Here is a 14,525-nt window from a genome sequence, read left to right on the forward strand (position 1 = left end):
TGTTTTATTAAATTTTGTTGTCTTTTTAAGGTTTTAGTATTTACTTACTATTTATCATCTTTAATTTGTACTTGGTACTTACTACTCACAAACCCTTGCCACTTGCTAGGTCTTTGGTGGTAGAAGCGCAACCAATTGACACAAAAGTGCTTACATGACCTTGTATTTGTCCATTACAATCTACGACTTCACAACAAGCAAATACTAGGTGAGAGCCTTAATTGGGAGGTTTCATAATCTGATTTGCACTTTAAAGTTCAAACTTTAATTCACATTTCAATGTCTCGAGATAATGACAGCTTTGGATCATTCACCAATCAACCTTGAAGAGATAGATCTGCAAACTACAAATGCAGCTCCGATTGGATGAAGCTCCTCTTTTAAGCCAACATGACTTGGAGAATTTTGAGAGTCAACCAAGAAGTGAAGGAGTGGGAGGAATTGCTTCTAGTTCTCACTCTTAGACTCTTAGTTACTGTTTTTTACTGATTAGTATGCAGTGTTTTGTAAACTTTTAGAAGAAAATGCTTCTGGTTCTATGTAGTGACTGGTTAGGAGTCAAGGCTTAGTACTTTGAATCAGGTTTGGACTCATAACATATATTAGACACTTATTCATTCATGATATTTTGTACATCTATTGATATTATGCATTGTTTGGAAATGACTTTATTGAATATCAATGAAAAATGTTTTTTTTAATTCAATATATGTGTATATCTTTATTTATTGAATTCACTAATTTTTTCTCGATCCAATTAAAACTCTTTGGTCTTTTGCCTCGCCGATTTATTGTCGATTCTGAATCTGGTAACACTGGTGCAAACAGAAGCCATAGTAAATGAAATAGACATTTGTCCTAGATGGCATCACTTCACCTTAAAACCATTTTGAGAATTATGGACGTCAAGTGGGTCAACCCTTGACGTCAAGGTTTAGTACTTTGGATCAGGTTTGGACTCATAACATATATTAGATACTTATTCATTCATGATATCTTTGCCCAGATAAAATGTATGACCTTCGTATCCTGAGCTCATTTGACAAAATTATTCTGACCAAAATATAGATCAAGTTAAGGCAGAATGCTTAACTATTATTGCACTACCATCTCATCGAGGGTATATTGTACAATTCCTTAAATATTGCCTAGCCCTAAACAAGCATGTGAATTGTTTGCAAGTCCTTGAATGGGTCCTTGAAAAGGCATCAAATTCTTTCTATCATGGATAGATGTTTGTTTGATGGATAGTGCAAGTCATGCATTGGCCACTTATGTACAAAAACCAGCCCAGAAAACCACAATTGAATTTATAAGTCACGTGCTTTGAACAATACTTCTTTATTAGGAAGGATCAAAGCATATCAGGAAGTCCACTTTGATACAAGTAATCAAAACAGATTGGATGTTATCAGTGTATTCTTAGTTCTAAAATAAATCAACTAACCTTTCTATTCTCATTAGCATCATGCACCTTAAAGCTCTCATTCTATGAAACATAGAATCTTATGCATTGTGGACATATGGAAACAATGAACACATTGACCAAAAAAATGTTCCCACGTTGACAAAAAAGCCAGTTCTTATATGTTATGTTTTGTGTTGTCTATTCCATTGCTAGTCTTCTTGAGCAAAAGAAAGAATACAAATAAAAACTTACCCCAATTAGAAATCCAAGGAAAGGCAATAAAGTAAGAGTCAAAAATGCATAAGAGAGCTCAGATGGAGGAAGCTTTTCAGGTGTCCGGAAAATATGTGTTATCTCAGCTGCAGGTGCGAATCTTGAAGCAATATCAATAGCTGCTGGTCGAGGACGAGCTGCATTTTCTGGAGCCTCTGGTAAGTCCAGCTCCAGATAGCCCAACAACTTTAAAAATGAATTTTCCTGTTCAAAAAACATGGCCCTGATTCATTCTCCATGTTCGCACATGAAAATAAAATTGAATATCACAAAAATGCAGCAGAATAAGATAGTGTCAATTTTTCCCATTTTGGTTGGGAATAAAATTGAAGAATTATAACATAAAATGTGTAGGACATTTTTATGTGAAAATATACAGGCATTCTTCACATAACACCACCTAGAATAAACAGTGAACCATAATACTATTAATTCCATAGAACAGAAACCTCCAAGAAAATAAGACAATTTTCACAGGAAAATTGGCAGGCATTGTTTCAGTCACTAGTCAAAATAATTTTTCATTAACAGATCTAAGAAATCAATATTTACCAAAGATAAATTTTCAAATATAGCATCTACTAGCAAAGCAGTAGAAGACAATATACCATAGTTGAATCACCCACAGCAAGCTCAATGGTATATGCCCCAGAAAGGTAGTAAAAATTTTCAACCAGGCCGAGAAAATCCTGCAGTCAAGACAAGGATTAGCATCATTTGCATACTAATTAATAATTCCCTAGTAACTTTATTCAGAGATTTAATAATATCTCATGGTTTAAATTTGAGTTCGGTGACAATGAAATTTGAATAAAATTCAAATTGGATTTGGTTTGGGTTCGGTGACCATGAAATTTGAATGAAATTAAAATTGCCCAATGAAAATTAGGATAAAATGCAGCATTAAGTTTATCCATAAATAAATTTCAATATTTTGAATTCAAATTGACTGATGAAAATTACGACAAAATGCAGAATTGAGTTTATCCATACATAAATTTCACAATTTTCAATATATATAAAGATTTTTAAAAAATCCATTTAAAAGACGTATTTAATGATTTGAAATAGTGATTGTTTCAAGATTCCACTTGAGATGCATCTTGAAGTTCAAATTCACCTTAAGATTTGCGTTGAAATTTACTTTTAGATTTTCTTCTGAATTTAGCAAACCCCCAACAATTTTTAATTGTTTTTTGAGATTCGGCAAATTTTGAAACTCATCTGTAAAATTCGTCAAACCTTGTGACTTAGCAGCTAGCTACCATTCAAATCCCATGGCTATGATTGAGCTTCCTCTATATCCAAAATATCACAGCAACCTAACATCAAGTAAATTAAACTGCAAACCAAATCTGCACCACTTGAAAAGCTTTTACCCTCTACATTCTAAGAAAAGCTGCAACGAATAAAAGTTTTAATCACCTGACTCAAACAATAAGCTAAAAATATAATTAATGAGAAATCCTTCCTCCCTTAGAGTGAGGACATTTACTTCAATGTACAATTCTCCATTATAATATAGATTTACAAGAATATGTGGAACAGTAAACTCACCAAGTTCAAAAGAAAAGTTAAAAATAATATTTAGTTCCCACATGATCCCAAATAATTAATATGTATAAAGAGAATTTCACCTGTTTTGTTAATTTCTTCATGATCCAAACAACATCTATCAGTTTATTAGTCAATTACTAAACGTGCTTCCTTAATTCTAACACAAATACAAGGAGAAGCCTTTAATCAGCCTAACCATTGAAACAGGACATGTGCATTACCAGTTGATCCATTTTTCCTAATAACACAGTCCAAAATGCCTACGGATTCCTATAGATGGCATTTGCCTGAAACAAGGAGTTTAGATGTTATTTAATGTATAGCATAAAGCTCTCTACTTTCAATTTTCCAGCGATATAACCTAAAAATAATGTGAATACAAACTTATATACTCACAAGGATATGGCATATAGGCTCATTCTTATGGCCCAAATAGATAAGATATGGGGCACTTTGAGAAAATACGTTACATGCACAATAAGAAAAAAATTTATATTAATGTCCACAGATGATCAAAATCGGTAAATGGTACCAGGAAGCACATCATGCCATAAAGGTAATGTGGAAGTGGAAACTAACTAAGTGCAACAATAAATAAAAATACAGATAGAGTACAATGGATAAATCATTCAAGGAAAACAATTTGAAAAGATGCAGAGAGAGGTACTCCTCTATGCAAGAAGTAAGTAAAGCTAAAGATAAATAGTAAGGGTAAATTTTAAACACAAGAGATGAACCCTAAAACAGGTACTGCGGTACACAAAAAAAACACTAATCTGCACCAGAAACAGAAAAGAATCTAGGATCATCGTAGAAACAGCACTCGAAACAGAATGTATTTCAAATTATCCATAAGGTTGCAGTATAGTGGCAAGTTGGAAAAGTCATTATAACTTATAAGGATGACCCAAATACAATCCTAGCAGCCAGACCACAGCAGGAAAATTGCATCTGAACCAGTGAAAGTTTGGGCAACCTGGATGACCCATGGATGCAGACAATTGAAGTTGCAAGTGACTCTGCATGTGGACACTATTGCCCAAATGTTCCTATAAAACAAGAGAATATGTTTCAAATTTCATTAAATCATTTGCTAAAGTACATCACAGGCAAAACTAATTAGTAAGTATATCATATAACAATTGAGTTGATTTATCCATAAAAGGGACCCACTGTAACCCACTAGAGAACCCACATGCCACCCAGACCTGGGAATTGAGACCTCAAGAGCCTTTAGACAGATCATAGTGTGTGCAAAGCAAGGCATGTGGATCTAGAGAGAGGAAAGGTGATTTATTTAGTTTATAGAATAAAACTAGGATTGAGAACTCCCAATATCATGGTTCATCAATTTTCAGTGGTTCAATCTGTAGATGTTGGTAGCACCAGACAGAAACTTCCACACAGGTCTAGTGTTGGACGTGTGGAAGTCGTCCAAAAAGGTCCTTTCTATTTTGTAATTCACTTTAATTAAAGTTAATTATTAAAGTGAAGAGTCTTTTACTACTGAGTTGATTAATGTCAAATAAAATGTAGAGTATTTACATTCATAATTTAGATGTAATCTCCATCATTGATTGGGATTTAATCTCAACCATCAATTTCATTGAGAAATTAGGGTTATGAGACTTGGTCATCAACTCAATGTTATAAAAGAAAGGAAAAGACACAGAGTATTGGACAAGAGAGTGATAAAAGATCTTCGCTAAAGTGTTAGGGAGAGTAATAAAGGAACTTTACTCAGGTTTAAGTCCAAAGGTGAGCACAAGCAGCTTCAGTGGTACGAGATAATCCCAGCAGTCAGAAATCTGATTTCTGAGCTAAGTCTGGGAAGATTGCAGGCCATACAGGACATACTGTCCAGACAGCAGGGTCCACGGACCATAAAGCAGGCCATAGGCTGCAGGCAATCCAGCAGACTGCAGGCAGCCTACAGCAGGCCACAGGCAGTCCTGCAGGAGATTCGAGCGGCAAATTTGCAGGCTGTACATGTTAGAAAATCGGAAAGGCAGAAAGATTTTCTTATGTTGATAATTACTTGTGATATTGCTACGTTCTTATTAACTTCTTTATGTTATTTATCTTCTCCTCATCAAGCAATCATCAAAGCAAAAACAGAAAGATCAGGGACACCAGAAGTAGGCACTCAGCCAGGGCTAAACCCCCTATATAGAGGAAAACACAGTGAAAACTCTTCCTTCAGTAGATTCAAAATGAGGCAGACCAAGACCTTAGACCAACAGACCTTCCTCCTCCACCAAGTCGGCCTTCCAAGATGATTTAGTGGTCTCTTCTTATCCAGCAGCTTCAGCCCGGCAACAACCCAGAAATTTGTCTTCCCAGCTACAGAACTTCAACCCCCAGCTACTGAATTTCAACCCAACAACAGAATTGCAGTTTTTGGCCCCTCCAGCAGTTTAGCAGCTTCACACGTGTGAGAGAGTAAGAGACAGAATTTCAACTTCTTGTGCTTTGATAGAGACCTCCTCCTTATTCCTTGAATTTCGCACTTTTCTGGCCCCAGAAGTTGCAGATCGAACTTGATTAGTGTTGTGTCAAATGAGGTCGAGTTGCTGCCTTTACATAGGTGTTTCTGCCCCTCAGTTTAGGCCAACTTGTCCATTTTGAGGCCTAATTGACCTATTTTACATTATAATAAATTTCTTTCTTCACAAATAGAGCCCAAGAAGGGTCCTTTACAGTATAACATGGACAATAATAAACCCTAGAAGCCTTCAATAAGTCAATTTCTTTAATAATAAAATTTATTTTCCTTTATATTGACAAATACATTACATCATGACTCAAATACAATTATGAAGACCGACACTAGTTACATTCTTCAGCACTCCCTCTTAACTAGGGAAGTTTTCATAATTACATATATACAGACGTACATGGAAGATCACAAAATGAACTACAAAGAGTTCTAGCACACTCAGTGTTGCGGACTAGATACCTGACCAAGGTATTCTATCCAAGTAGGACTAAACGGGCTCAAGCTTTAGCCAATCTAGCTACCATTAGACTTTTAAGCTCTACCACCAACCCAGGGATCTAGGTGTGTATCCAAGGTCAGAGCTCCATGACCAACACCACACTCCCTCTTCAGGATCTAGACATCAACACATAGGCTGGCCAGATTTCCTCCCAAGCATTATTCCATTAGATGCTTCATCTCTCCCTAATAAACTAAATCAAATATATCCATTTGTCCAAGCATGCTTCCAAAGTGTTCAACATTCTTAAAGAGATATTTACTTGTACAAACACAACCCCAATCAATAATAAACTTTCAAATATACATGCAAGTAAACAATGGGATTCCCTTCTTATATCATCTTTTTCCTTAATGACCTTCCTTTGATCCCTTTCCTTCAATAGATCTTTAAGTTGTCTTTTTCCTCCTTCCCCTTAGCTTTGAAACCATGTTAGAAAATCAGAAAGGTAGACCAAAATGAGGTAGACCAAGACCTTACACCAACAGACCCTCCTCCTCCACCAAGTCAGCCTTCCAAGATGATTTAGTAGTCTCTTCTTGTCCAGCAGCTTCAGCGCAGCGTCAACCCAGAAATTCGACTTCCTAACTACAGAACTTCGACCCCCAACTACAGAATTTCGACCCAACAATAGAACCGCAGTTTTCAGCCCCTCCAGCAGTTTAGTAGCCTCACGTGTGTGAGAGAGAGAGAATTTCGACTTCTGGTACTTGATAGAGACTTCCTTCTTATTCCTTGAATTTTGCATTTTTCTGGCCCCAGAAGTTGCAGATCAAACTTGATGAATGTGTGTGTCAAATGAGGTTGAGTTGTTGCCTTCATATAGGTATTTATGCCCCTCCGTTTAGGCCAACTTGTCCAGTTTGAGGTCAGCTTGGTGGAGGAGGCCTAATTGACCTAATTTACATTATAATAAATTTCTTTCTTCACAAGAAGCGTCTTTTACATTATGACATGAACAAGGATAGTTGACATAAACCCTAGAAGCCTTCAATGGAGACTTTGACCTAAAAACAATTGACCCACGCAGGAAACCCATGCTTTAATAAGTCAATTGCTTTAATAATAAAATTTATTTTCTTTCTTTTGACAAATACATTACATCATGACTCGAATGCAATTATGAAGATGGACACTAGTTACATTCTTCAACAGCATAGGCTGTACGGGAAGCAGAGTTCAGGGGGTTTATTCAGCCAGCAGTTTCCCAGGTTTTGCTGTAGCTTGTATTTTTCTCAGTGGGCAATTTATTTCCCAGTTTGGGAAAGCACTTGTAAGCTTGGAAATTACTTAAATGAAGAGCTGATCTTAAAGGACAAATTGTGCTGTGTGTTTTATTGAGAAAATTGGATTCATTTGCTTCTGTTAATTTTATTTTCTAGTTAAATATTATAGCCAGTTCATTTTAATATGTAATCTGAGTAATTTAATTTTCAGCAAGAAGATTACAAGGAAATAATTATATCTAGGTGCTGGAATTAGAAAACTAACAAAATCTTGAAGGGAATTAGAGCATATTTCTTCCCAATTATTGCTAAAGGCACAGGTTGAACTCATTCTAAGGAAAGCAGGACACTTTAATCACTGATTCTGGGGTCATGACACTCTTGGGAAGGTCATGTATCTTGTTTGTCACTTGGAGAACATACTGCTCCAATTTGTTGTGCTTTGAGAAAATTTGACCCCCAAAAAGTTTTGTAGTAGCTGCAAAGGTATTGGAATGGTAGCAGAGCCCAAAGTTGTTGGGAATATTTGGAAAGGGGATGAAAGATACAAAAAGACAAATACACATAATTGACAATCTACACAGTACTTTATTGCAAACATAACTAATCAGCTAGCTATTGTTTTACCAGATTTAATAAACTGAATCTTAGAGTTTGATTCCTACCAGTAAATATGAAACAACAGTAATGGCCTAAAATCCAAGCAGATAGGAAAAAAGTTAAAATTCAGTGATACAGTCAATTGGGACTAGTTCACGCAGTTAGCAGGAAGAATGTTATCCTTCCAGTCCAGGTTAAATTCTCATTGGTGACATGTTGCGCTCTTCATGAGACAATTGTTGAGATGGCCTTTGGCCTTAAAGAATCAAGTTTACCCTGGGTACCATCCTTAGAATTAGGAAGTACCTGAGGGTTTCCCTGAGATAGGTATTCCGCAAGAAAAAAGTTATACAGTGATACAATAAAGCACTCGGAATCAATATTTGAAGTAAATATTCAATGCATATGATTTCATTCCAGGCAAGATTTTCGCTATCACAGAGATTCATAAACATGCTTATAGCAACATGAATATTTAGATAAAAAGAATAGAAATTTACCAGCAATGACTCAAACTTCTTTCCAGAAGATTTCAGTAAAAATATATGTTCCACTTTACTTTCATGTCTCAACCTGAGGAACACCTGAAGAAGAAATTTGTACAGTATAAGAAATATGACTGAAACAAAGTAAAACAATACACCCTATAGATTTGTTTATATCTACAAACCTGATGGGGTTTAAAAAAGCCACCGGGAGGTGTAGTCATCTGGAACGAGAGATGCAGCCGCTGTAAGTGATTTGCAGACAACAACACCGTTTCTTCTTTTGACAGATCAAGTCTACAAAAAATAAATACATAAACGCTGTGAATTTTGCAATTTTTAGTAGGAAAAACACAGCTTTATAGACGAAAAGTTGGCCCATAAATGAAAACTAGATGACAGGAAAATAAGGGAAAAGGCAAAACATAAAGAAAAAAAAAGTGTACACAAGAAAAGAGATTACTGCTACCTTTGAATGGAGCTATTCAAGACATGCTAAATGATTAAAATATTCTTAATATGTTTCTTTGATTTAAATACAGTCCATGCTACATTTGGATGTTAAAAAGTACTCAAATGTGTCTGGGATTTTATCTGGGCTAAATTTGTTAAAGCTCCCTAGGTCTTTGCAAGAGATGTAAAAAAGCTAAGCAAGGAAAGGGAGACAGACCCAGTAATTTATTGGATATAGTCTATAGATGATGATCTATTGAAATTGAGAAGGGGATGAATAATATGGTGGGACCTTGATGGAGGTAAACCCAAACAAACAACATGCGATATGGAGGGTCTTTGAAATATGAATATCAATTTGAATATAGTCATTGAAATATGAATATGACAATCTCAAGCATGGTGTTCTATCTCTCAACTTTTCCACTGCTGATTCGTTTAATCATGTTGTTTGTTCAAGTTCCCTTCCATCATGGTCCCACCAAGCTCTACCCTACAACCCTTCACATATGGTTATCTAAAAAGCTTGAGAAAAGGCGCCTCAAAGACAGTGGGCAAGTTGGATTCCACACAATGTATACAACTATTGATCACACCTTCATTCACATATGGTTATCTAAAAAGCCTGAGAAAAGGCACCTCAAAGACAAAGGGCAAGTTGGATTCCACACAATGTATACAACTATTGATCACGTCTTCATGCATTGTGCCATCATTGAGGAGGCCCGTCACTGCTCCATGAATATCTTTTCTTGTTGGGTGAACTTTCAGAAAGTGTTCAACTCCTTACCAAGAGAGTCCTTGTTCCAAAGATTGTTATACTCATATTTCAAAGACCCTTTTGATTGCCATCTTGAGTCTTCATGTGTCGGTTCGTCGTCATCTCCACAGCGCTCATGACTTTTCAAATTGCATCAAGAGCACTAGGGGGGGTCAATAAGGATGCCCTATCAATGTGTCAAATCATGCTCTCTCCAACTACGACTTCCACTTCTGAGAGGAGGATATCGAGATAACCACATCCTATACATTCTTGGGTGTTTTAGTACTCAAGGCATTGTTTCAATGTAAGACATGCTTTTTAACATCAGCTTAACAAATGATATTGTTACCTTGACCTAGTTGAAAAATAGTGCTTTCCGAATTGACTCCAAGATACATCTCTTGGACATGAGTATCAAATACACTCCCTTTATATTCCCCGTGCATTTCAAGACCTTGTTTGCTTTGAGTCAAGACAGATCACTACATTTTGCACTCTAGTAAGACTTGCCAGCAATGCCATTTCCAGGAGAACAAGTATGAGGAACACCTTAGTTTTCATATGTCCCATCTATTATGAGATCAAAGAGAGGTATTATTGCCTTTACTTGACTTGAAAAGATCCCTCGCCAGTCACCACATTTTGCAATTATCTAGACCAAAGATGTCTTTCAAACACAAGGCAAGGTCCCTACATGGACCTTCTTGGCCAAAACCCTTCAAGAATACCTATTGTGCAGTCTCCTCAGTGAAACAAATAACAAGTAGAGCCTCAGCCTCAAACCACTTCAAATACCAAAGCAATGAGACCTCTAATTTCCTCTTGATGTTGGCTCCCCCTCCCCCAATAGGTTGACTAACCTCCACAAGTCTTTTGAGGAGTTCCCATTCTAGACCCTGGCGTATACACCAACTTTGAACTAACCAATAGATAAACCATCTCTCACAGGTACCAGAGATGAGATCATTGTACACAAGGTACTAGTCTCCAAGTTTGTTTGAGAAACACCTCTTCCATTTAAAGCTTCTTCCCCCCTGAACTTTATGTTAGGAGTGAATGACCTCCCCAATCTTGGGCTCATCCCAAGATTGATCAGCATGGCCCCTTTGGCCCAAAATGTTCTCTAAACGAAATCATTAAACAGCGCATTAGGTCCTTTACAGTGATTGATGACTCAATTGAGAAGCTCTATTCCTCCCTCTCATCTCATTCAAAGCTTTGCAAATTATATGTCATGGTTTTTGCTTCTGAATTTATTTATTTTGTACTCACATTGACCAATTACTTTATATTTTTGAGTCCCATTAACCTACTCTTGTGGTCATTCGTTTGACATTTATAAATTATTTTTTCTTATTATCTTATTGACTCAATAATAACAACAATAACAGAATGATATGTAATTTTGAATAAAAAATGTTTTCTCGATATAAAAATATCCAATATTCCTTAGTTGCCTCTTTTCTCGTTCATATTCCCATACGATTTTTTTTCAAAGGAAAACCTTGTGGGATAACCCAAGGGATGCTTCCACATATTCATGGATGACATTCCTCGCACCTAACCCAAGGGATTTAAAATGTAGCACCTGCTTAGTACAGAACTAACCAAATGCCAGCAACATCGGCAACACTAGTCAAGCCAACCGCTTGGAATTTTTATTGCTAGAGGTGTTTTCGACCTTGGGCAATGGATCTACAGGAGGTTAGATCATATAACCACAGGCCATAGTGGTTCTCTAGTCTATTTCCCCTGTGACGAAAGCAAGGATAACTCCGAGTCATAAGTTTATTCAAAAATTACATGACAGTCCATGCTGTGGTCTTCCCAGATACCCAGAAGAGCTAATATGTCTGACCATAACTTGTCCCTTTCACGAGCCTCGTTGATCTTTTGTACAAGAGCATCTACCAATTGAGCCAACTAGTGGGACTAATATTCGCATGCCTTGTATGTAGTCAGATAGGAATGATATTATGTCAGTGCAGCATGCATGTATCCAAGAATGGCACAAGAACTATAACTACAGGAGTAACTAAACCTAACAGCAAATTATACGATGGCAGTAAAGCCCAAAATATTAACACCAAAAATAAGTAAAAATACCCAGCTTAAGTAACTAATAAAGTAGTATGCCTTTATTACATAAAAGTGGCATTTTACAAGTACTGAAATATGTAAGTATAAAGATTTAGGACTAGGACATTAAACATGAGCTTAAATACAAAACGGCTCGAGAAACAGAGACTAAGCACTGGAAAATATATTGCAGCTAGGTACCCTCATCCTTCAGGTGGATAAGTAAATTTAATTAGATTGATAACTATGGGAATGGAATCTTTTTTGACAGGTTTTGGAGCTATATTAGAACCGAATATTGTATACAGGTTTAGCATGTTTGAATCATAAATCAATGTAAAACTACCATGTGGCTCTACTATGCAAGAAGCTCAAGACATGCCAAATGCCCAATGTATGAGTAGCAACAAGTCATTACGTCCATTTCAAATAGTATTTAATAAGAATGATAAACCACATATCATTGTGATACCATTGTCTAGTGCAAGGTGTTAGTGTTTGTAGCTCAGGCAGGTGTCTACTTATGGAAATCGTCATTAAATGTATACTATGGTTTTTTTTCAGAAGTTCACTTTATTAAAGCGACTTCTAATTAATAAAGTGACTACAAAAGATCACTTAATGATTTAATTAAAAGAGTGCAATTGATTTCACAGTTAAGTCTTAATAGTTGAAGATTAGGTTTTTGGGTCATGTCAAAGTTATAAAAGACAGAGAGGGCAAACGACAAAGCGACTTCTAATTAATAAAGTGACTACAAAAGATCACTTAATGATTTAATTAAAAGAGTGCAATTGATTTCACAGTTAAGTCTTAATAGTTGAAGATTAGGTTTTTGGGTCATGTCAAAGTTATAAAAGACAGAGAGGGCAAACGACAAAGACACGCACGGAACATTCATTTCACAAGTCATATAAGTGAAGGAGAAAATCAGAGATCTGATTTTCAACCATTGGCGAGGAGTTTCAGCAGTAGTTCAGCAAGGAGAAGGCAGCCAGCCAGCATCGAGGAAAAGCAGCCATACAGCCCAACAGAGCAGGCTGTACGGATTCCGTACATCCATACAGATTGCAGAGCAGACCACACGTGTGGTGCAGATATGCCTTGATTTTTGTGCAGACTGGAATTTTGCAGGTGTGCTGTTCGTTTGTTAGTTTTTCAGAGTGTTTTTCCCTGTAAGGGAGCTCTTGTAAGTTCTTAGGATATTTTGAATGATGAACTGATCTAGAAGAGCGGAAATAATTGTGCACTGTGTGTAATTGTTTTTCTCGTTTTCCGCTCCATGTAAGAGTTAATAATTCCATCGAGTAAATAGATCTGATCTGTTTGCTTAGATGGCTGGTTTTAGGATATTTTAACACCACAAAATTATGTATCAGACTTCAGCTGCTATTTTATCATTTCACTTCAACCTTTGCTGGTGTCTATTAGATAAGCCCAGGTTTAAAATGCTTCTAATCTGTTTCAATTTCAAAAGCATTATTTTCTTTTTCCCGGTTCAATATGAATAAACAAAGAAACTTTGTCATCATGCCACTTAAACCAATTTGCCCCATCTAAAAAAGTTTTGAATTATGTACATAACATTTGGAGACTCATTCAGATGTTTAGACTCTTCAAAGATTGATAGATTTATGAATGTCTACAAGTGTGACCAAAAGCAGTTAATGGGTATAAGAAAAGTAAAAGTAATGCAAAAAGAGAAGTAATCAATTGACCAATGCAAAATACCCAAGGGACAACATACAAATTCTCTACACAGTGCACACAGTAAATTATACAGTAAATATACTCAAAGATCAAGATTACTCCATGAAACAAAGCAGTACTTTTTCAGAGTCTCTGCACTCCCAGTATCAGTATCTAGCACAGCTATTTCAGCATCGCTGATTTTGATAATGCCAGTGACAGTGATCAGCACTTTAACTTGCCCTCCAGCAGAGTAGGTTTTACCATGTTCAACATTATGAGGCAAGACCTACAAAGTTTGACAATGTCAGCTATAAAGCTAATAAGAAAGATCAAATAGATTTTAGACAACTACGAAATAGATTTTAGAACATGCAAAAAAGACTCACTTCAAAAGTCAAATAATATTTTCCCACATCAACTCCCTTGGAAAGAAAGTCCATTGTGTAAGCTGAATTCTCCAGATTGAACGGAAGTTCCTGCATAAGTTTGAAGGGACCAGTTAAAATATCAATAGGGGGCAAAAAGAATTCATACACACGGAAGACATGGAAACCAAGGTACACTGTTCACATGATGTCAATAAATGCAAGCAACTACACTCGAGTAATGAATGATATAAATTGTCCAATCACAGGTATGACAATATGCTTGAAAACCTGTGTTACTGGATCCACGGTGTTTTGATGCTAGATCCGCACATCCACGTTTCTGATATGGATATAGATACGGATCCACCAAATCCATGTAGGATCCGCCACATAAACAGATCCTTCAACTCGGAAACGGATCCTATGCCAGCTAGCCCTCACATGCCGGATCCAGGGCAAATAACATTAGAGTTTTGGTTTATTTTTTAACTTTTTAAAGGATATTTGCCCCCAGTTTGAAATATATTCTATTTAAATTTTTAGTTAGATTACTTCTTAGTAATCTGTAGGCTGTATAGTTGTATAAGTTATTAAATAGCTACAGGCTATATAGCACATGATA

General features: G+C 36.3%; 1 protein-coding gene across 1 annotated transcript in view; it reads right to left on the minus strand.

Annotated features, from left to right (window-relative positions):
- The window catches only part of HAP6 (ribophorin II (RPN2) family protein), a 116,466-nt gene that overhangs the window by 11,353 nt on the left and 90,588 nt on the right, over positions 1-14,525 (minus strand). Inside the window, exons 13-18 of the mRNA XM_089416885.1 lie at positions 13,922-14,011; positions 13,673-13,821; positions 8,734-8,845; positions 8,564-8,647; positions 2,290-2,370; positions 1,661-1,885 (exon numbers count right to left, since the gene is read on the minus strand). Of these exons, the coding sequence (XP_089273011.1) occupies positions 1,661-1,885; positions 2,290-2,370; positions 8,564-8,647; positions 8,734-8,845; positions 13,673-13,821; positions 13,922-14,011 (741 nt within the window). The remainder of the gene's footprint in view (positions 1-1,660; positions 1,886-2,289; positions 2,371-8,563; positions 8,648-8,733; positions 8,846-13,672; positions 13,822-13,921; positions 14,012-14,525) is intronic.

The sequence above is a fragment of the Pinus tabuliformis genome, chromosome 3_2 (genome assembly GCF_031772625.1).
Source record: "Pinus tabuliformis cultivar Carrire ecotype Pingquan chromosome 3_2, CPIR1, whole genome shotgun sequence".
Lineage (NCBI taxonomy): Eukaryota > Viridiplantae > Streptophyta > Pinopsida > Pinales > Pinaceae > Pinus > Pinus tabuliformis.